General features: G+C 36.7%; 1 protein-coding gene across 1 annotated transcript; it reads right to left on the bottom strand.

Annotated features, from left to right (window-relative positions):
• Positions 1–1,382: 1,382 nt before the first annotated feature.
• Positions 1,383–25,242, bottom strand: fdps (farnesyl diphosphate synthase (farnesyl pyrophosphate synthetase, dimethylallyltranstransferase, geranyltranstransferase)). Its single transcript, XM_039767227.1, has 10 exons — positions 25,092–25,242; positions 17,320–17,460; positions 16,939–17,079; positions 16,657–16,737; positions 16,328–16,450; positions 16,127–16,215; positions 13,496–13,568; positions 9,789–9,866; positions 3,564–3,698; positions 1,383–2,014 (listed from the first exon to the last, which is right to left on the bottom strand). The coding sequence occupies exons 1-10, from the start codon at positions 25,092–25,094 to the stop codon at positions 1,814–1,816; spliced, it is 1,065 nt and encodes a 354-aa protein (XP_039623161.1). The 5' UTR covers positions 25,095–25,242; the 3' UTR covers positions 1,383–1,813.
• Between the last annotated feature and the right edge of the window lie 93 nt (positions 25,243–25,335).

Raw genomic sequence — 25,335 nt, 5'->3', positions numbered from 1 at the left:
ATTCCCCGGAGGAAAAAAAGAATTGGGCTCCAAATAAACATTTTGCTAAATGAACCCATTATGTTGAACAACTTTATATATCTGTGCCACATCTTTAAAAAAAAGGCTCCTAAGGGCACTTCCCTAATAAAGTGCATATGTGGTCAAAATTTTAAACAAAACATAGGTTATAACTTCTCCTGTATCAGTGGAGAATCTGTGCAAAAATGTGGAGGAGAAAGGATAACGCTGTACAAACACATTGAACTATATTTATTAGGAGATTGCCATTTTTGTCATTAACCATCTTGAAGTCAATAGTGTGGTTTCACATCATGTATGGGAGTGAAGATCTGTTTGTAACAAACAACAAAAGGCAAACCACACTAACCTAATCATCTATGGCCTAAAGTAATATGTGTAGCCTTTATCTTGTGAAGTCCTACCGTGTCAATGATGTGACAATTCTCCTACTGTGTGCTCAAACCTTATTTTGTGTTAGCTGGCACCCTGAATCAGTGCCACTAGGGTTCAGGTTCTATTTTTAGTTATCATACCCACACAGAAAGCAGTCATAGGGAACTTTGTTAAAATATGCAAATACTTTTATTACATATATACTGTATGTATACAGTATTATTTCTTTTTAATATATTATCATAGAACTTTTTCAGATTAGGTTCAGTATACAAGTCCCACATACTGTAGTTGCAACAGAGAACTTGTAGAATACAACACTTGTCGAAACAAGTCTACTGCATATTACACAATATCAGCAAAATGCTTTATAAAAAGCTGGATTTTTCCCGGGCACCTTAGAACTGGATTCCTGGTTACCCCTTTCATGATATTTGCGCAAGCTTCATGGGTCCAATCTTGTACTAAGCACAATAAACTCATGCAACTCATTATTTCAAGCATTGTAAATTCACAAATAAAAATTATAACATTATGCTGGAAAATGACAATAATTATGTGTTTGCAAGAGCTACTTGTTCACCATGCAGTGACTGAAATAGTTTTTTCTCTCAACAGTAGGAAGAAAAATTTCAAGTTAACACTTTACTTATCTGGCAACACTATGGCTTGTGAGCAATTCACCTTTTTTCATCTAATGAATGCTTTTCAGAGATCCTAGAGTTTTGCATTCAGATAAGAATTTTCCAAATTACTTTCATTAGTGTAACTGAAAACTGTGAAGGAAAAAAAGTCACAGCTTCACTTATATATCAGGAGAAAATATAAATTATTATACAACATGTTTTTACAATCACTCAGCTGCTTAGAGTTTGTTCATTATATTGTCTTAACCTGTTAACACATTGGCTCCTTATTCTATTTAATTGGAAGTATGACATTTTGGTAAAGAGGAATAGCCACACCATAAATTCATCAGGCTGCACTTGTGACAACAGCATTTATTGTGCCCACAGTAACTTGTGTATCTCAAGAGTTCAGGTATATTGTTCTAAACTTTTAACCGTATGAAAGGCACTGGCATGACTGAAGGGATTGAGGAGGTGTAAACAGACTTAACGTTAGTCCAGTCTATCTAACCTATGAAATCCCACTAAAAATAATGTCTATACAAAACAACAGAAATAAAAACATGAACATATGCAGCACATTTTCATAAATAACTTAGTTGCAAGTCAAGCAGGTGACTTGATTCTTCTGTGTTTTGGGGGGGAAAAACAAAATTAAAAACACAAGACAGATCAACAGAAGTTCAGTTTTTTCTCACTCTCTCTGTAATGTGGACAGTAGACTCACAGTTGGTCTCTTTCTTTCAACTGTGGCCACTGCAGTCAAAGGCCATACATTGTTCAGAGATTCATTTGTTTCTTTTGTAAATTTTCTGTGCAAAAGACAAGAAGATTGAGTGGGGAAGTTTATTGGCATGACGTTCAATCAGACCCATTAGACGCTGGTAGCTGCTGTCTTCATATTCACTGTACACCTTTGGCATTTTCAGGTCTGCATAAAGAGACTTGACGCGATTAACACTTTCACTGTCCTTGCGGCCATAGCACAACTAGGAGTAAAAAAAAAAAAAGGGAAAAATAAGAATTTTGCTTATTAAAATAAATCTACTATTAAAATATTTAAGTATTAGATCACAAGCAAAATGCACCTATCTATTTTCTAGCATTGTTATTCAGCTTACAAGAAAGTACCGTATATACTCGTGGATAAGTAGGGACTTGATTTTACTTAATTTCTGGTATTTTATAATGCCAGCCGTATAAGTCAAATGCGGAAAACTCACACTATTGGTCCAAGAGATTATGATATGCTAACGCCCACCTGAGAAAGTAACCACAGAGCACACTACCTTTTTTTTCTATGTGAGTGGTGCAATGTGCTGTATCAGCGCGTTCTCCTAACCTCTCCCTCTCTATTGTGACCACACGGTAATACCCAAACTATTCCGAAGCAACGTTTGCACTCATTTGTGTTTTTTGTATCTCACACCCTCATACACTTTTATTGTAAGAGGTCCTGGAGTGTTTGGTCAGAAGAAAATATGAAGCTGTTTTTAAATTAAATGTCATTGAAGTATGGAAAGAAATTGGTAACTGTGCTGCTGCAACAAAATTTGATGTGTCTGAGAAACTGATGCAAGATTGGAGGAGGCAAGAACATGTAAAAAAAAAAAAAGTAAAAAAAAAAATAAGTGTTGCATTTTTGAACAGGCGTATAAGTCGGGGCCTGATTTTATGATCGATTTTTTGGATTTGAAGACCCGACCTATACCTGAGTATATACAGTAGTCCCTATTAAAACTGGACAGAAGACAGGAAACAACCATAATGGAGATAACAGTCCATCTCAGGGAAACACACACTCTCATACTAGGAAAGTTTAAAAATGCCAGTTAACTAAACACATCTTTGGGTTATGTGTGGAAAAGGTGAGTACCTGAAAAAAAATACCTAGTCATACACTAGGAAACATGCAAGCTGTTCCTGTCTAGGTTTGGAAACAGGACTGAGGTGCTATGAGACAGAAATACGAGTCACTACACCACTGTCCTCCTGTCAAAAATCTTTTATATAAACATCTACACGTGGAAATGCGTGTGTGTCTGTCTGTCTGTCAGGCTGGGAAGTGCGAGGCTACAGCATGAAGCTCAAAGAAAGCAACTCTGTGGCCAAAGTGAAACCGCCGAGAAGAGAGAAACTTACTTAGCCACTGATAGACAACAGAGACGAGTACGTTGGCAAAATGAAACCACTGAGAACCTCGCTTAGCCGCTAATGCATAACTGATGCGACTGACTGATTGAAGTGCCAGAATCCATGATTTCTAGGAGCCTGGGCTTACACAGCTAGTTAATATATAATCATCTTAAGCAACTGGCTATCTTATATGACGATGGCTTTCCTTTGGAATGTTCACGTAAGCAGACTACAACACATTTTGCTAAATAGTGAATGTTTTTCAACATGTGCACCTAAAATTGAGGCATTAACTTAAAAACATGGCAGGCTAATTACTATTCACTTCTTAAACAGGGGATCACACAGCTTTTAACACGTTAAATAATTTGGAGATCCATTAGAAAAGAGAAAGCTACTTACTTCTAGCACCTGCCGCTGTTCTGAAGTGACTCTCTTCAAAGCCTCTACAACTAGCCAGCTGCACTTGTTATCTTCAATGTCGGTGCCAATCTTTCCTGTTATTGCTGGATCCCCAAAGCAGTCGAGATAGTCATCCTAGAAAGACACATAATGAAAATGTGACAGCTATTTCTAAATAATCTAGCCCAGCACACTAAAAAATGCTTTCCTTGTCATTTTACGAGGGGGAGACAAGGTAAAGTTAGAAAATGGAACGAACCTTAACAAAACTAATAATGTCATTTCTCAATGTAATCTTCACCCTTCTTAATGCATTTTCGCCACCTGCCTGGAAGTGCCTGGATTCCAGCAGAATAAAAGGTTTTGTCTGGTCCTCGCGACCACTTGTGCACCGATTTCTTCACGTCGTCATCTGCATTGAATTAATGACCACCCCGATGTTTTTTTAGCAATCTAAAATGTTGGAAATCACACGGTGCCAAATCTGGCAAATGAGGATATGGCAATACCACAAACTTCAGTTTCTCCAGACAAGACTTGGTGTTCCTAGCATTGTGTGGGCGGGCATTGTCTTGCAGCAAAAGGACTCTTTGAGACAGTAGTCTTCACCACTTGGATTGAATAGCAGGCTTCACATTGGTCTCCAGCAAGTCACAGGAACTTGCACTAGTGGCTGTAGTACCCCTCAGCATGTAGTGTTCAACAATAACTCCGGTGCACGAGTGGTTGTGAGGACAAGGCAAAACCTTTTATTCTCCTGGAATCCAGGCACTTCCAGGCAGGTGGTGCAAGTGCATTGAGAAGGGTGGAGACTACATTGAGAAATGACATAATCAGTTTTGTTAAGGTTCATTTCATTTTCTAACTGTAGCTTGACACAACCAAGTATATTACAACTAAAGACATTTATGTGCAAACAGTGTGAGCTGAAATGTGACATTAAAAATGTAGTAGGTGTGTGCTCATGTTTCCATTAGTGAGTAAAGAAATGAAAAAAATATGTATGCATAGATTGAATTTGATCACATGTATCCTTGCTAATACTTGATCCTCCCTGAAGAAAGTTTCAAGAAGACATGTTCAGTTGTTTCTTGAAGTATTAAATGTCCACCTGAGTTTTCTAAACCACCCAAGTGTGCACATGTGTTCAAAATACATCCGTCTATCTTCTTAACCTGTGTATCCAAGCTTGGTTCACGAGGCACCTGAAGCCAATACCAGCTATTATTGGGCACAAAGCAGGAACACCACCTGAAAATGGGCGCCTGAGTTTACATGTTCTCCTCATGTCTGTGTGGGTTTACTCCAATAGTTCCACTTTCGTCCCACTGTCCCAAGACTTGCATGTTAAGTGAATGAGCATTGATAAACTGGCCCTAATATGTGTGTGCGTTTTCAGAATTATTTTAAAACACAATATCCTGCAAACTGTCCAAACAAGAATTGTTTATAAATACTGGCAAATTTTAGGCACAGCTAATTAATATTAAATGATATTGCATAAGATGACACAGTACAGTAGTAGTATCACTGCTGCCTTGCAGTAAGGAGACCAGGGTTCATGTCCCAGGTCCTCCCTGCATGGATTTCCTCTCACTGTCCAATGACATGGAAATTAGGAGATCTGGCAACACTAAACTGGCCCTAGTGTATATTTAGTGTGTGTTTGCCCTGCCTGCTAGGATAGGCTCCAGGGCAATTAATCTAACCATGACCCTGGCCTGGATTAAGCAGGTTATAAAATGGCATGACATGCTATTGCGAATTTTAATATTCAAAAATACTGTCAGTCTAATTTACATTATGAGTGCTATTTCAGTATATTGAATTGTTCATATATTTACGTAATTAACTTATGTGGTTTAATGGATGAAATCTTAACTGAAAAAGTAAGTGCTTAATTAGAACTGTAAAGTTGTCTCATCATATGATTATGTACATTTTGCATCCCAGGTATTGTAATAAATACGAATAATGCACTTTGGCATTTCTTGTCTTGCTTTATTTTGTTAAAAGCAGTATATCTAGATTGACATTTGATAGTCACTTAATGTTCACTTTAACGTAATTGTATACCAATTCTGAAATCCTATGTAACAATCATTTTTTCTTTTCATTTGTGAGAAAACACAAAATACGATATAAGTGGAAGCCAACCTTGTGCTTTCACTGCAAATAAATAACACTCACAGACAGAGACTTGAGTGACAGATTGCAACTGTAATTAAGGAGATGGCAGGAGTGGAAATTGGGTTTAAACAGCTTTAGCAACAGAAACAGCTTTGGTAAGCACTGCAGATTAAGCTATTAGGCAGTAAGTAGAGGAGAGGAGAGGAGACATTCTACAATGAAACCTGTAAGACTTTCACAGCTAAACTTACCCAAAGAGTAATTCATTACTTTAAAATAAAATACTATCTGCAAGCAATTTACTCTCTTAAAGATAACCTCTTAAAAAAAAGAAAGGCAACATGGTTTGCAAATGAAAAAGACAGCCATGTCCACCCAACTACTGGTCACTAGATGGGCAACTATCCTGTCATGCTGGGCGCAAGGCATAAGGTGTATACCAATTATGCAGTGTATTGCATACATGGAGTATTAAAATACATATTAAAAAAAGTATTGATTGTTAAAAAAAAAAATCTGAAGAATAAAGTGTAAGCTAGTTTTGAGTTCTCAGAATAACTCTCAATATTTTAGATAGAAAAAATGAAATCTGTATCTTTAAATGAAAACATTACCTCATTTACAGTTTTGAAATTTTGTGTTCCATCTTGTGAAACGATTCTATTGCCACAGTATTTTGATTATTTTAAATAAAACTAAAAAATGTACACATAAGAATCACTGCTTTTTCCTGTAATGTTAGCAACTGATACACACCACACAATAGACTGAACGTCAAGTAACAACCCAGGACTATTAATGAGGATGTATTTATATAACAGTTATTAATCCTTTGTGTTTACATAATATTTCTCTTGACCTTTACCTAACACAGATAAAATAAAGATGATGATATTCCCAGGTAAAGGGTTTAAAAATACAAACAGTTATTATCATCTCCTCCATTTTTACAACAGTGGAGTTAGGAATCGTGCATAAAAGTAAGTTGAGTATTTGCCACAGAGGCCCTCAAAATCTCACATCAAGGCCACAATTTCTGCCAGTATTCATTACAAACAATTATTAATGAATTCCCAAAACAATCCTGCAGTTTTGTAAAGAAAATATATTAAGAAAGATAAAATTAAATCTACCACATGAGTACGTTAACTATTACAACATAGGGCTTTATATTTCTGAAGTAGGATACTCTTTTATAAAAGGGGCTAATGCATCTACATGTTTTAAATTAAAATATGTTTATATTTGAAAAGATTGCTTTAAATGTACTTTTTGCCATTTTAAAATTTTGTTCTGCCTTAGCTACTACAAATTAAGCAAATATAAAGCATAACGAAAATAATAGGACATTCAAAATACACATGAAAAAAATGTAGAAAAGTGTGCTGGGCATAAAGGTTCCTTTAATGAGCAGGCAGATCATGAATACGGCTTGTGTATACTGCAGGATATGCTCAAATGATTTAATGCCCTAAGCTCTTACTTTAATTGCTTGCACATTCTGTTTAAAAAAAAAAAAAGTGATGACAAAAATTAAACACAAACCATATCCTCTTGTGAAGCTGCCAGTCTCTATGCCAATGCAGTATGTTAGAATAAGAAATAATCTTCAGAGTGACAAACTTGGGGAATGCAGAATCAGCATGTGTACAATACAACTTTAACAAAATTAAGAATGGGTGGCATGATTCACAGTTGTGAAAAGTTTTGAAAACTAGAAAATGCAAATGAATGAAGATTTGAGACAGTGTGCAGTGTGTTCCTGGTGGCATACGGTACAGAACAAGGCAACTGGCAGAGAAAGAAAGTGCCTGCAACACAAGTTTTATCAGCGTCATTTTGACTCATTATTTTGAACCACAACATTTTCAGCAAGATGTCTGCAGGGGTCATTTCTTCTAAACTGTGTAGGTAGTGCAGGACATGAACACTAATACTAGTTTGTTATATTAAACACCACTTATTTCTGGTAATATTAATGTATGTTGCCTAAGCACATTTGTAATACGTTTTCCATTTAAGTAAAAATTAACACAAAGTGTTTGTAATTTATTCTTATTTCTAATGTGAAATTTCCTGCTTGCCTTTAGGAAATTCAAAAATGTGTGCAAACTGGGGGTCCACAATGAAAAACCTTTGATTAAACTATGCAGAAAAATGGGTGTTCAGATTTGTTCTCCGGTTACAAGGATGGCAGGTTTTTATAATGGATTTTAACCATACCTTCGGCACTTTGAGGTGCAGACCATAAGCAAGTCATTAAAATGGCATTAGGAAGCTTTTCTTTAGAAGAAGTAATCTGTGGTTAACTCTTCAACAGGAAAATGAATATACACTGTTTTAGGAACGCAGTAGGTTGCATGCTAAAATTAATCTATATAAGCATACTCTTGAAATTTTGCAGAGGCATACAAGGAAAGCTCATCCTCACAAGAAGATTGTGTAATTCTCCTTCAATTAGGCAAATGCATAACCACAATTCTGAAAACACAGGAAGTAATCATAAAAGTCTGGTGGATGATTCTTACACCTTAATCTTAGAACTCACATCTTTTTAGAGCCCTGAAAGATGCAATTTGAAGGAATATGTGGTGTGATTATAAGAAATGTCTGCGAGTACAGAATTCAGACTTGTACAAGTAGATGAATGCTTGTATTTTCTCACTGGTATAATACTGATGAAGATAGCAAAGAAAAATGACCAGTGCAGTAAATACATCTTTATCCTAGGAGCATGTTCAAATGATTCTGTAATAATGCCTGCAACAAGTACAAGGATACCTGGGTATCCCTCTAACCCATAAAAAAAGTGGAATCAAAAAATACTTTTGAAGAAAAAAAAAAAAAATGGAGGGATAATAATGCGTACAACACACAGTACCAAATGAAAGAAAAAAGAAACAGAAAACAAACTCCACTGGTAATAATTAAACATATCACAGGCATTCCCCATCTTGTTCTGTATCTCTTTTTCCTATGGCATCTCTTCCTCCCCACCAGCAAGGATTTATCCAACTCAAATTTCAACTAAAGACCCAATGGATGATCTTTAAACCCAATCTTAACCACATCTATTAAAATCGAGTTAAACCAGGCTACAGTGCCTTTTGGCATACCAAGAAAACATTTCACCAATCAACTAGCACTGAGCCCTTAGATGGCTCTAGGTCTATCTATATCTCCCGTTTCTTTTAAATGAGGGCCATGAGTCTACAGTTTTCACATAAACAAGTTCTTAAATTTCACTGGGGGTTGGGGGTGGGGGGAGGTATGCCCACTGCCCTCTGACATCTACCAGTAATGTGGTAGACTTTGTTTCATTGAACCAAGGTGGCACCTCTTTTATATTAGTGAATGTCAATTTCCCCAAGATGTATAACATTTGCTGATTGTAGTTTTACCTTGTCATGGATTTCTTTTAAATAAATAATCCAAAGTTGGTCTGCAAATGTTTTTGTCTCTTTCTCTCTCTGTATTTTTTTAATGCAATACATCTATTGGAAAGTGGCAAGTGAACTTTCCATTCTTCTTGAGCCACTCTGACTACACAAAGACATTGTTAACCATATATAGACATAGATAAGAAAGATAGCTAATAAGTAGCAAATCATCCGACTGTGGAAAGTTACCAGGATGTGACACGAAAATATTTTTTTTGTTCTATAATAGCAATATATGAGTATACATATGTATACCACTGGTTATATAAAGACACAGAAAAATATATACAAAAAAAATCGTAAAAATATTATTTCCTTCACAACATCAACTTGATAAAAATGCTCTCTGTGACTGGCTAAATAAAATTACATATAAATGATGTAAAGCCACTACATAAAAACACATTTCCTGTGCAACAGATTAGGGTATAATCAGCCTCCCATTCATCTGGACAACTGAACCTTCACTGTATAGATGCAGAATATTATGAAGCAAAATCAAGGTGTTGGCCTAAGGCTATTACCTGATATCACATTACCAGCTGAGCATAAAGCAATTAACAGATATTAACTATACTGTCAGCCAACAGAAATTTCAAACATGTAAAACAGTAGAAAGTTTTGAGGGTGTGTGTGTTGTTTTTGAAAAGTATACCTGAATCTGGAAAAATTCTCCCATCTCCAGGAGGATTGCTTTGGCATTATTGTGCTCCATTTCATCATCAATTCCAGCCTGTAAGAAATAAGAAATAAAGTAACCTTACTTGAGCTTCTGAAATGTATTTCCACCACCCACTATAGGACATCTATGCTGCATTTAAAGCAAAAATAATGAAGCTGGTGACAGCATAAACAAGTTAAAAAATGTACATATGGCGCGACATTCAGGAGTGTTCAGGAGCTTAATTGTTTTTGACAGTTGGAACAGTTCTTTTTTTTTTTTTTTAATTTTACTGAAATCACACAACATTCCATACAAATAAATCAATTTTTACAAAAATAGGATTGAAAACAAATCAACCCCCACCCCTGAGAAAGCGAGCTAGGCCAGCAGAGTAAAAAATCTAGTAAAAATAAGTTACTTCATTAAAGAATCGGTTATTGTTTGTTAAATATTTTTGTAACAGTGAATTTTATTAAAATAGCAGTGATAATATACAGTGGTTTGAAAAACTATTTGCCCCTTTCCTGATTTCTTATTCTTTTGCATGTTTGTCACACAAAATGTTTCTGATCATCAAACACATTTATCCATTAGTCAAATATAACACAAGTAAACACAAAATGCAGTTTTTGAATGGTGGTTTTTATTATTTAGGGAGAAAAAAAATCCAAACCTACATGGCCCCGTGTGAAAAAGTAATTGCCCCCTTGTTAAAAAATAACCTAACTGTTGTGTATCACACCTGAGTTCAATTTCCGTAGCCACCCCCAGGCCTGATTACTGCCACACCTGTTTCAATCAAGAAATCACTTAAATAGGAGCTGCCTGACTCAGAGAAGTAGACCAAAAGCACCTCAAAAGCTAGACATCATGCCAAGATCCAAAGAAATTCAAGAACAAATGTGAACAGATGTAATTGAGATCTATCAGTCTGGTAAAGGTTATAAAGCCATTTCTAAAGCTTTGGGACTCCAGTGAACCACAGTGAGAGCCATTATCCACAAATGGCAAAAACATGGAACAGTGGTGAACCTTCCCAGGAGTGGCCGGCCGACCAAAATTACCTCAAGAGCGCAGAGACGACTCATCCGAGAGGTCACAAAAGACCCCAGGACAACGTCTAAAGAACTGCAGGCCTCACTTGCCTCAATTAAGGTCAGTGATCACGACTCCACCATAAGAAAGAGACTGGGCAAAAACGGCCTGCATGGCAGATTTCCAAGACGCAAACCACTGTTAAGCAAAAAGAACATCAGGGCTCGTCTCAATTTTGCTAAGAAACATCTCAATGATTGCCAAGACTTTTGGGAAAATACCTTGTGGACTGATGAGACAAAAGTTGAACTTTTTGGAAGGCAAATGTCCCGTTACATCTGGCGTAAGAGGAACACAGCATTTCAGAAAAAGAACATCATACCAACAGTAAAATATGGTGGTGGTAATGTGATGGTCTGGGGTTGTTTTGCTGCTTCAGGACCTGGAAGGCTTGCTGTGATAGATGGAACCATGAATTCTACTGTCTACCAAAAAATCCTGAAGGAGAATGTCCGGCCATCTGTTCGTCAACTCAAGCTGAAGCGATCTTGGGTGCTGCAATAGGACAATGACCCAAAACACACCAGCAAATCCAACTCTAAATGGCTGAAGAAAAACAAAATGAAGACTTTGGAGTGGCCTAGTTAAAGTCCTGACCTGAATCCAATTGAGATGCTATGGCATGACCTTAAAAAGGGGGTTCATGCTAGAAAACCCTCAAATAAAGCTGAATTACAACAATTCTGCAAAGATGAGTGGGCCAAAATTCCTCCAGAGCGCTGTAAAAGACTCATTGCAAGTTATTACAAACACTTGATTACAGTTATTGCTGCTAAGGGTGGCCCAATCAGTTATTAGGTTCAGGGGGCAATTACTTTTTCACACAGGGCCATGTAGGTTTGGATTTTTTTTTCCCCCTAAATAATAAAACCATCATTTAAAACTGCATTTTGTGTTTACTTGTGTTATATTTGACTAATGGTTAAATGTGTTTGATGATCAGAAACATTTTGTGTGACAAACATGCAAAAGAATAAGAAATCAGGAAGGGGGCAAATAGTTTTTCACACCACTGTATTTTAATAACAAAACTTTAGTAGAATACACACAATAAATGTCTTTGAACAGCACTTTACGATATAGTAATAAAATCAAGCTCAAAAAAGGTTGTGGTAGCAGAAATAGCTTTTATAGACAGTAGATTACAACACAAGTGAAAAATAATTGTATCAATGATATATTACTGCTAGATGTTGATTGTGGAGGGTCTATGACTAACTGTAGGTCAAATTTCTTAAACTAAAATCTCTTAAAAGTGATATCCCCATGAAGATGTAAAATCTAAGTGAAGTCCCAAAAACTGTTGACTACACTGGACCATATTGAAGATCACTGACAATAAAAGTTATGCATAGCTTTTTCACTTTTTACAAAGGTAATTATCATGTAACTTACTTGGTACAATTTCAAGCAGCAACAGAAGTTAGCTGATGTGACCGAAGTTTGCACAAGCCTCTGCCACTGTTCCTACAAGCAGCATTAGATATAAGCTGCTGTCATGTATGCAACTCTACAGGTGTTTCAGTGTTTTGCCATCAGATGAGTAAAAGTGGAAACTATACATAATATAAAAGTTGAAGTAACGTCTTTCAAACCAAACCTGAAACAGAAAACTAATCTATAAATGAAGTCCTACAAAATGTTACTGTGTTTTAAGATAGAGAAGTTTGAATGTTTGCCAGTGCTTTTCATTGGAAGTTTTTGAAATTTCAAAAATGTCTACGATGTGCTCTAATTAAGGTATCTGAGGAAAATAATTATTTTCCCCAACATACTTGCTTAAAGAATAAGTGTGAAAAATGTTAGCACCAGTAGCTGAAATATTTCATGTGGACAAAGACATAATGATGACAGCAAGTGCTTTCTTCATTGAAAAAAGAATTTCAAGGAAAACGCTAATCATTACTGAAAATGTGTCTCTGAATTAAACTTTCAGCATTTGGCAAAGATGGACATTTTTACACATAATACATGGCTACTAGGTATGCCAATAGCTGTACTCAAAATACATAGACAGTGTGGTACCTGGATGGGGGTGGTATCCTGCCGGGACGCCCGAGAAGACCGGAGGAGGGCTTGTGTCTCCTCCAGACCTCGAGGGGGCGACCGCCCTGGGGGCCGCAGGTAAACAGCTGGGAAGCTCGACCCTGTAGGGGTCTGTGGTCACCGCTAGGGGGACCCCAATACCTGGAGGACCCTAGACCTCAGCACTTTTGCCACACCAGGAAGTGCTGGGGGGGAAAGAGGAACATGGACACCCAGAGTGCTTCCAGGAGACAGCCGGCACTTCCGCCACACTGGGGCGTGTCGGTGGGAGATTGCCGGGAACACACCTGGAGCACATCCGGTGCTTATTTAAAGGGGCCGCCTCCCTTCAGAGTTGGGCTTGTGTCGGGTGGAAGAGTGAACAAGGTCTCTGGAGGAGAGAAGGAGGTGGTTGGAAGGAAAGAGAGAGAAGGCATTGTGTTGGCATGGACTGAGGGGTATTGGGGTCTGCGAGCTGAGTTGTGAAATATGGAAACCTCAATAAATGTGTGTGGGGTGATTACAACGTGTCTGCCTGTATGTGTCCGGGTCATATTCCACAACAGAAATAATCTTACCATATACATGGCAGCAGCAACAGGTAAGTAAAATGAATAGAAAGCAGTCTTGTACTTGACAATTGCTTTATACCTGGGAAGAAACAATGCAAAAAGTGAATAAACAAAAAAAGAATTCACAGATTCTGGTCATGTTAATGAAAATGTCACATTTAAAATAATAGGATTATATTAAGCAATAACCATTTTTACACAATGCCAAGATATGGATTCTAAAAGAAAGTTGTTTTATGCTCCAAGATGATCATTATCTATCCTTAGTATTCCTTTCAGTCATGATCTATATTCCCACACACATTTAGGAAAACTGAGAGCTTACCAAATGCTGTAAATACAAAGAAGTTTACCAATTTTATACTCTATATCATATTTTAAAAAATATTTCTGTGTTGTTTGTTAAGAATTTTAATTTCAATAAAATACTTTAGTTTGCCAGTGTACTATACATTTGGATGTATCAAATTTTGCGATTTTATTTTATTAAATGTAACTAAATAAAAAAGTTGCTGCAACAGAATCTAAACTATAAAAGGTCATCTTATTGAGGAAATATGTTATACTGATCAATTCCACGGTAAAAAAACTCAACAGTATCTTTGCTCTGTATTCTTGGTAGCATAAAGTGAATCCTGGGCAACATTTATTATTTGCAGACACAATGCCACTTTAAAGAAGCAAATGCTCATTAACTAGTCCCTTTCAGCACAATTAGGAAGTATGAATTGTCCCCATAAAAGTTACTTTCTATTTCCTAAATGTTCAGTTGGTACAAGGAAAGTGATCCAAGTTTGTTTTCTTGAAGTACATTTTAACAGACCATTGCTAAAAAGAGAAAGAGCTTAGAAATAGAATGCTCAACAAGATAAGTGAGAAAACACAAATTTAGAACACCCTTCAGAGTGTTCATCATAAGACTTCTTTCTTGTTTTGAAAAAAGAAAAAGTTTAAACCTTTCTATAGGAGAGAGAGAGGAAAGGTTAGGAGCACACGCTGATACAGCGCATTGCTGCACCCACCACATGATCCCAGTTTAGGACCCGAGTTCAGCCATGCAACGGGCGACACCTCAGCACCACACTAGTTCAGATGGAATGGAACCAGTGTAATGTTTTTAATGGTGGCTGGAGTGCCAATTCTGCCACCATCCCCCAGGTTTTCCCTGCTGGTTGGAGGGCCTACATGCAGGGCTGGATGTAGATTAGCGTCACACTCAGGATGGAGCAATTGCAGGATAAACGCCTTGCTTAAGGGCCCAACAAAGTAGAGTCACTTTTGGTGTTTATGGGATTTGAACTGGCAACCTTCGGCAATACCTAAGCTTAGCATTGTCCTTAATTTTCTATCTTTGCATTAAAAAATCATAATGAATGAATATGAAAATGTATATTATTTATTAACAAAATTAATAAGTGCAAGAAGTCTAATTAAGAATCACAGCGCTGCAACAGGTAGCTTTGCAGTTGTAGAAGCTAAACTAAGTTTTTTTTTTCCATACAACTATATACAGTATACCGTATGAGCAGCAAATAACCACTTTGTTGTCAAATTAATAGTCTACATTTTATACCTTTCTTCAAAAACCCAACTTAGTCACCCAAGTGATGTGCTTCTGGCTTTGTTTGCAAGAATTCTGAGGTAGCATTCCATTTGTGATCTTATTCTGCCCTGCCTAATCCCTGGTTGGAAAAGCCTTTGGTTCCCGACAAGCATAAACTTGATGAGATCATAAAGTTACTGGATATTCATGCACACATCCCATTTTTCAGACCTGCTTAAGTTAATTACATATGAACTACAAATTACTACATGACCACTGGATGAAAGGCATTTCATAGTCATCAACCAGCCCCATGTGCACATCTTTGTAATTTGGGAAGAAACTGGGCCAGGAATCAAATGTGCATCTGTGCAGTTGTAAGGCAGAACTAATCACCATGCCACCATGCCAGTGCTTATTGTTATTATTTTTTAATTGTCCGTACATCATACAGGTAAAGATCCAAGTAGAAAAACAATTAACAAAATGGTTGCTTTTACAGATTAAACTTGATAACACAAACAACTGCACAAAATTAAATTAAAATTTTCAAAAACGTTTTGCTTAATAGGATGGTTTCAGTTTTATTAGTACCGAATAAAAATTAAATTGAATTAGGTATGAAAGTAACAATAGAAAATTCCATATTACACAGGCACTTTGAACCTTATTTCCATTAAATTCAATTAGATGCTTAATGTTAGGCATACCTATAGCTGATTAAATTCCAGAAACTATTATTACTGTTGGATGAGGTGTTACTAACAGATAAGAGTACTTAATTTTCTCTAAAGGTTTTACGTGACATTATAAAAAGAACAGCTGGATAATGCCCAATCACACAAGTGTTTGCAGCACTACAGACAAACATCAAAAACATACATACTTCTCACACAGAGATGCAGTAGATGAGAATCCATGAATATCCAAGGCAACGGTGAAGCAGTATAGATAGCTATGACATTTTTAGAATCAGATGTATGGTCTTCATTTCATTTGAACTGAGGCAGTAATAAGACCGTGAGATTCAGATTAAGTATGCTGAAGTATTACTCTGATTATTGCATTGTTGTGCATTGAGTTTGGAGACTCACCTGTCATCAGTGAATCGTGTCAAATCTATTTGGTTAGGTGGGGCTGTGATCAGATCCAAAGCTTGACCTAGTTCTGTCTGATAACTTGTCTACCACAGAAACAGGGGGCAAAATAAAATAATACATGGTTTATATTTTTGAATTAATAAAACATGCTAAGAAATTGTGTGTAAATCAAAGTGTCTATATACATTTCCTTACTTCCAGGAAGAGCTCGATGAGGTTAATATAGAAAGGTTCTCCTCTGCAGTACTTTTTTAGCAGCCGGTAGATGGTGGCTTCCAACAAAAAGGAGTCATTGACAGCATCTAATCCAATACCATCCTGTCAATCACCATTAAAATTTGTTAGAAACTGAAAAAGGTACCTTATTCAGATTCTCCATTTATAGCATTCTTTTTTTCTTATACGTTCACACAAGGTACATTTTGTGATTTTATAAAGTGAAGATAGATAAGAGCTAAAAGATGCATTGATTTCTTTATTGTTTCCTTAACAAAATTATAAAGTAAACAAAAAATGATACTTACGGTCTTATACCAACATGGCTGCCCCCTTCTGGTCAAAGATGCATCCATAATGTCATCTGCCACTAGGAAAAAGGCTTGTAGCTATAAAGGAACACGATAAAATGTTACAGAAGGATTACAGCTAACTGCAGCAGGCTCTGTTTCTTAAATGGCAGATAACCAGTCAGTCATGCATGCCACAATACATATTTAAAACTATCAATGCCAACTCTTTTTGATTAAAAAAATATAAAATGTGCTATTCAGACACTGAAAAAACACAAGTAAATAACCGTAACACACCAATTCAATGCACCAGCCAACCACCAGGGCTCGCTGCAGGTTCTCAGGTGTGAGTTGCTCAGGAGTGACCAACTCCCGATATGAAGCAATGACTGACAGGCCACGATTCCTTTTACCTCCGGGGGCATTGTACTCCAAGACCTGCAAGAATGTCCAACAGGGGGCAGTAGATGATTCAATTAATTTCATATTACAAGTTTCTATTAACCACAACAAACTTGCTTTTTAAAAATGAAACTCAAACTCTACTAAAGAAAATTGTGCAACAAGCAAGATGACCGGTTAAAACTAGTAGCAACAGTACATGCCTCTGTAATAACAAAAACAAAATCTAACACAAATATTTCATAGTATCATTGAAAATTTTGAATGTTCGGGTACCTGCTTCAGCCGTCTAATTGCATCTCCCACTTCCGGATGATTAAGGTCCTGTTCTGTCAAGTCATTCACTATCTGAACGAAGAGCTGGTCAAAGTGTTCGGTGTCAGCTTTAGTCTGCTGCTTTTTGATAGCATGGTTATCCTATTTAAATAATAACAACAAAAACGATGAGATACACATATTTGAGATTAATACCCATTTTTTTAGGACATAAGTTAACTTAATATGGACTAGCTTATATGAAGGTTCGCTGGAGCCTGTGTGAAAATAATTTGGCTGTAATGAAACCAATCAGATCATTCTGTTTCTTGTTTGCCAAAACATTAATGTTGATTTGCATTGTTATGCAGGTTACAGTAATGCATTAACTCTGGCCAGTTGTGTCTACATTTACTGATTTGCAAGCAGGTTAATCATGCTTAATGAGTGGATGATGATGTGAAGTACAGTTAGTAATTAATACTTTTACCATAAACACTGAGGCTTTCTCATCAGAAATTGTCAGCTACACTGGAACCTTTATAAAGAAGTGATTTTTTTTTTTAAATTATAATCTATAACAAAAATGACTAATCAGTTTTAATGTTTGTGCATGACAGTAAAAAAAAAAAGTTAATTTACAGTCAATTTACTTTTTGGTGAGACTAATTGACCTCCAGCACACAGACTGCCCAACAATAGTTTTGACTCGAATAATACTAAGTTAGCGAGCACCGACTGGGTGACATACAGTACTCACACCTAAATATTTTATATACTCAAGAACTTTGTAAAACAAAGTATGTGTACAAAGGAATACAAGGCAACCATATACATCATAACACACCATTCTGAACCTCAAAGTTCTTGAACATTTACATGTTATTATTGATACTAATGACTTGAGCATGTTTGCATTACTCCATTGTTTTGCAGTTGTGCAGGAACACAAAGATATACAGGATTCTAACAGTAGGCACATAAATTCTCATTAAGTTTATTTTGTAAGCTATAAGCATCATGCATAAGGTCTCATAAGGTTAATGGCCAAGATAGGATTTAAAATGTAATATTTTCCAAAAAGGTGAAAAGGCAGGTATGTCTCATGGAACTGCTGACTTCTTCAACATATTTGAACAGGCAAACAGTGCCCACAGATAAAAGGTGATACACTGGAATAAAAAAAAAATTTCCCCTTTCAATCAAAAAAAATGTCAACTTGGGGAAAAGGTAAGTACACCCTTGGCCTCAGAAGCTAGTAGTACTGCCATCTTTTAACAGAAATTGCTTCTTATAGACATTTTGCATAATTTGCATAACTGCCCACCAATCTCAGACATCAACTTGATGAAACTTTAGACCAGTCCAACATCCAAAATTCCTTTAGCTGCACAATGTTCCTGGGTTTTCTTACAAGTACTGCCCATTTGAAATCTCCTTACAATGTTTCAATGAGATTCAAATCAGGTACATAGGTTAGTCTATAACCTTTCATTTCTTCTTTTTGAGTCATTCCTTGATGGATTTGCTAGATGTGCTTCTGAACATGATTGTGCTAAAAAGGTTCATTCCAGTTCATTTCAACTTTTGCTCAAATGGTCTGACAATCTCCTTAAGCACAATTTGACATCAAAATTCATAGTTGACTTGATGACTGCAAGGCGTTGAGGCAGCAAAGTAAGCCAAAACCATAACATTTCCGCTACCATGCTTCTCAGTTGGTTCTTCTCCTGAAATATTTGTCTTTCACTTAGGTCAAATATGTCAACTGTGTCTGTGGTTAAATAACTCTATCTTTCATTCATTCTCCAGAGCACATAATATTTAATAATAATTCTTTACAATTATGTAGCACTTTTCTCACTACTCAAAGCACTCTCCATGCAGGGAGGACCATGGAAGTGAACCCACAACCTCCTTATTGCAAAGCAGCAGTGTTACCACTGCACCAAATGCATGGATTGTTCCAGAATGCCTGATTTTTGCCTATATGTTCAATGGCAAGATGTAGTCTTGCTATAATGCTCTTTTTGGACAGAAAAGGCTTTTTTGGCATATGCTGCATGTAGTTCAGATTTGCACAATCTCTTTCTGATTCTAGATACCTGCATTTTTTACACCAACTTTTGTAAGCGTTCTCTGCAGATCCTGCAATGAAAATTCTGTGGTTCATGTAGACTTCTTTTATTACGAACTTACTTTTTCCAAAATGCAAAAGAACAAATGCAGGGATGGCACCACAATGGTAAAAGACAGGTTTCCTGAGGCTTATGAGCAAGGAACCCACAGTGGTTTTGAATGTACAATTCTGTATGGCAGGGAGGACAAATGGCAACTGCCAGGCACTAGTGAAGACAATAAATGTATACAATCCACTGGAAGTCATAGACACCAGTGAAGGACTGGAAATTAAGAACTAAGGCATCTAAGGCACTAGAAAAAGCAAAGGGCCCAGTTAGAACTAAGGCAGATAAAGTATAAACAGCAACACATTATTATTATCTGCAAAGTGGAAATGTATTTATTTTAGTTGAAAGTATTGTTTAGGAAAATAATTAAATGTTAAGGGCACAATGCAAGGTGAGGAAGAAAAAAATGACCTTTCCACAACCATATATAGTAAATACAGTGATTACAACCATACATGCATTCTCTTAAAACTCAATTCATAGCTCTCATCCCACCCTGCCTTGCATTTCTGATATGATAAAATTTGTTCTTCCTGCGAACGTCACTAAAGTGTTTTGTGGAACAAAGCATTTCTTGGTCCTTACTTATTTTCTTATTTGCTTTTCAAGTGCTTCAATGAAAAAGTCATTTCACGTTCAACACATACTTAGCTAGTAAGCCATTGGTTTCTTTGTTATTTTTCATCTCTCTTACGAGTTAAAACGCCAATAAAGTATTATGATGTTTAACAAGTGAACTACACTTACGGTGAATTTTGTATTAGCAGCAGTAAGTGGCTTCTAATCAAGAAATTGGTTGGAATGAAAACCAGCAGGCACTGTGGCCCTCCAGGACCAAAACAAAGAATCTCCAGAACCAGTATTTCCTGAAGGCAGGGTGAGAGTGCTAAGAAAGCAGGGAATTAAGTCACTTGTTTCATTAAATGCAGGAAATGGTTTCTAATGTGAAAACTGTTTAGTGCAAAAATTCGTGACCACTGAACCTCTAGGACAAAGAAAGGAGACTTGGATATTTTACTATTAATATACTTTAAAGTTCAGCTCTATTAAACATGAAACAAAATAAATTATGGATGGCTGGAAACAAAGAATCAACATTTCAAAATAAGACTAATAAAAAATATTTTTTTTACTATAAAGTGATACTGGTGCCATTTTAGTCAAACATCAGCACTGCTCATTTGTAATAAAATACTTTCCAATGTGCATGCCCCGAATTGAAGGTCAGCTGGGAGAAGTAGCTATTTAAAGCACACTTCTTTTATTAGAAAGGGAGCTTAGAGCCTTACTGGTTGCCAATACTGAAGATTTACTGTTATTTTGGTTGCTTTTAGATTAGCTGACGTTTGACTGATCTTCAGATCCCAGTACCTCATGCCTTCAGAGGTGCACAATGAAAGCCGAAACAAACAATTCTGCTGCTACTCAGAAATAACATACATAGATTCTAGTGATTAAAATAACTTGCAGACCCAATCACCACAAACTACTTATTATTAAGAGAGAAGGAAATATGGAGACTGCAAAACACTAAGTTTATTAATAATAGAGAGTTGGATTGTTCAATCTGCAAGCTTATATACTGTTTGTTGTAATAGTAAGCAATGTGAGATTGACTGGTACCTTGTCCAGGGCTCTTTCCTACCTTTCCCCACTGCTGCCCGGCCCCAATGACCCTGAACAGAATTAAGTGGGTTGGAGACTGTTTTGTTAAGTTAGACTGTCTAATTACACTATACTAGTCGAAGCCCGCCGTAGCATACAGCGGTATAAGAATAGGAACGGAAAACGGTGAGAAAGGAATTCAGTATAACTAAGACTTAGGAAACCACAGTTGCAGTACAACGAAAATAGCAAGGAGCGAAACCAATGCCAATGGTCAAGACAGTACCTTCCTGTAGCAGGCTATGGAAAACAGACATATATAGATAGACGCTGTATTCACTGTGTTGCCCATTCGACACAATAAGTCAGCACGTCTGCACTATTGCGAGTGGTAAAAGTGCCATTTAAACTAATACAGGTAGACGTGGAAACTGGGTTTTCTGATGAAAAAACAGTAACGTTTTAAACAGATTTTGGCAAATCGTTTACATGCAATTATTTATAACCATTTATACACTAATAATAGCAATTATTAAATAATAATAATTAATATTATTAAATAATTCCATGTGTATAAGTAACATTTCTTGGACTGCTTTCTTCCATCTGCGAAACATTTCTAGACTTCGTCCTGTTCTTACACAACACAGTACTAAAGTATTGGTTAATGTCCGAGTCACCTCATGTATAGATTACTGTAATGCTATTCTATCTGTCATCCCACAAAAACGTATCCATCACTTACAATTTATTCAAAATTCTGCTGCCAGGATAATAACCTGCTGTTCTAAATCCACTGAACATACTACACCTATTCTCTCTCAACTTCACTGGCTTCCTGTTAACTACAGAATACAATACTAAATGCCGCTCTTAACATTTAAAGCTCTCCACAACCTCACTGATCTCCTACAGACTGACACTCATCTCGCTCACTCTGATTCTCATATGCAGTTGTACTTTCTGTACCACACATCAAACTCTGTGCTATGGGAGCTCAAGCATCTCTCATAGTGCTCCTCAACACAGGAATTCTCTTCTCTCTCATATATATCAGCTCGATTCAATAACACATTTTAAAAATACCCTCAAAACTTATCTTTTCAAACTGACATACCAATTGTGAATTTTGCACTGTTACTGTCAGTTATCTTTGATTATTTGGTAATTATTGCTGTTTGATTTAGCCTTCTCTTTAGCCTCGAGAGCGACGGTGGACTCGGAAGGAGGATTAGAGATGGTGGGCGGGGCTCTGTCGTGCGTTCCCCATGACACGAGAGGAGGGTTAGAGTGGACGGGCAGGGCTCTGTCGTGCATACCTCATGGTCGGGCGACTTGGTCAATTATATATATAGAAAAGCACCTGATATCGAAAAGAACAATGAAAAGTCAACGTGGCTCTAAGGTTCATATGGACTGTAGCAGAGACGAAAGCGACTGAGGCTGTGTTTGGTGAGGTGTTCAGTACGGGCACATGAGCAGGCAGTACGCATGCCTTGAGAGCGAGGGTGGACGCGGCAGGAGAGTTAGAGTTGGTGGGCGGGGCTCTGTTGTGCATATTCAATGACGTGGGAGGAGGGTTAAAGTTGGTGGGCGGGGTTTTGTAATGCATATCCCATGGTCTTAGAGTTGGTGGGCGGGGCTCTCTGTCTTGCGTGCCCTTAGTGAATTATATATATATATATATATATATATATATTTCACTCTGAAAATATATATGTTAAACAAAATAAAACTGAAAATGTTATTGATTTTAAGCACACACTGAACTTTGATACTGCTTGCTTTTACAATATTGATAGTAGCTAGATGAAGTTAGGGAATGTGGAATTAAGTTCACAATTAAATTGTGATTTAAAAAACCCATCAGTCCACTGTCTGTATTGCCTATTTACATTACCAAGTCACAGGAAGCTTGGCCCTTGCGCAAGATTAGAATTGACTCTAAGGGAGACTGATGCCTGCTCATAGCAGGCTCTGAAACATAATTTGAGAAATAAAAGATAAAAAAAAAAAAAAAAAAAGCAAAAGGGAAATTTGAAGAGTAATTCATTTCTTGTACACGATAATAGACAACTAAAACAAGTCCCATTTTCAAAAAAATCTGACTGCTAAAATATTAGTGTAATTTTCCTGAATGTTGCGCTACCCATACACTCTCAGATCTAATTAGCAATGTTTAATAGTTTTTCAGTGTAAACTGGCTGTGTGTCTAGTAAACAAGGCTATACACATTTGTAGCAGAGTATTATTCCATTACAGAAAAGCAAAAGAAAGTTACACTTTATTTCTTCGTTCTCTTCAAATTTAAAAGGACAGCAAACATTTGCCACAGAACACCATCATGCAGTGCTACACAAGTACATTGCAGCATTATTTATTAGCACATATTTTTCACAAATGAATGAGAACAAAGTGAAGTTACTCATACAATGTACACATGGTCAGAGATTGAACTGGGATCACTGTGGTCCAGATCCTTAGTCAAACAGTTTATCAAAGGTCTTTACAATGGGGGGGGGGGTGGGGCTGGGGGATGTATTATTGAAAGTATCAACATTTTTTTTCAGTAAACATACTTCCAATGAGGATATTCACATAAAATTCATACCAGATATTGGCATTAACTCAGGAAAGAATATAACAAATTCACAACATTAAAGGCAAGGAATAAAGGTATGTGCAATAATGTGGAATGACACAAGAAATAAGTATTGAACACTCCTAAGAAAAATCAGTACACCAATGCAAGGAAATGCAAGAAACCAGCTGAAATGTGTAATTGGATAGAAAGGAATTCCACCTTCTATCTGTGCAAATTGATTTCAGCTGGGTTAGTACATATTGATGGGCTATAAAAAGGTTTGTGCTACCAAGGTGTCACACATGAAACATCTGATAATGGGTAAAAGTAAAGAGCTCTTCCAAGACCTATGAGGAAACTGCATGTTCTCTGTCACTGTGCAAAAACAAATGTTGACATTAAAGGTTTCAGCACAGAACTGTAAAATAAGACAACTAAAAGCAAATCAGGACCAGATCACTCTCTCTCATCTATTATGATGTGTTGGAGTGAGTTATGATAACCAATAAGCTAAAAAAGTTGCAAACTCCCCAGACTGGGCGAAGTAATCACCCATTGTTAACCAATTTGGAGAAATACCATTTTAAGTAGAACGTCGAAGAATAGAACAGCTTATCCCCAGTATGCACACATTTTAATGGGACCACTTGAACACGAGTATGTCAAATAAGGACTGAGATGAAAATTTACAGAAAACCAAATATAAGATATACTCCAGCAGCTATGCACTTGATCTAAGACTGAAAGGGGATAAATTACCGAATTAATATTTTACAACTGACTTCTTTTCATTCGCCAAACACGTTCAAACGAAATCCAAACTTTTTACATTTTATTTGAAATCATCGCGTAACGTGTAGTTAATTCCACAAAACAAATAAATCGGATTTCAATGAATTCGAGAAATTTGCAGCACTTTTTTGTAAGTAAGTTCTTTTCGAGGAGAGCCAGTGTAGCATCTGACACAGAACAGAAACTGGCACTGTACAGGACGCTGCTCTATTGAGGGGCACACTCTCCGACTACAATGTTAAATTTTTAGAGAAAACACGAGAAAAAACTCACTGACAGATATGAGACGGTAAGATCTTTAATTAACTTTATAGCGTTTCTGAGTTCAATAAACTGCATAATGCATGAACACAATAATGTATAAAAACAATTAAGGGAATTACCACTAAAAAGTTGTATAAGGCAACGTGGAAGATGAGATTTTATTTTAAAAGTTGCATATGACGTTTTTTCAAACAAATCCATATGACAACCTTGTTTTATTCATGCTAATTGCCACACCACTCACATAAAACCGTTTGCCATGAATTGGTAACAGGCAGGTAATCTAATACTGTAGCCGACACGCAAAAAGGCACGTAACCGAACTGTCCAATAAAAATAAAAGCAAAAAAAAAACTTACCATTTCTCTGGGTTCAGAAGTTTACACAAAAAGTATGTTCTGCAACCATCGACTGAAGCAAATATATCTGGAGTCCCGGCAGAGTCAATAACACCGAGGATTATGGGTTATGAAGTGTTTCCTTACTCGATGCTTTATTCGCTTTAAAGCAAAGTATATGACCACTGAAAACTACAATCTCGTACAGCTACGTCATTAGAAGCCGCGCTCAAGCAAACACTTCCGTGGGCGTGGCCAGACACAG

This window comes from Polypterus senegalus, chromosome 1 (assembly GCF_016835505.1).
Source record: "Polypterus senegalus isolate Bchr_013 chromosome 1, ASM1683550v1, whole genome shotgun sequence".
NCBI classification, from domain to species: domain Eukaryota; kingdom Metazoa; phylum Chordata; class Cladistia; order Polypteriformes; family Polypteridae; genus Polypterus; species Polypterus senegalus.
Note: the sequence above shows the minus strand (reverse complement) of the source record. Positions and strands in the feature narration are given on the sequence as shown.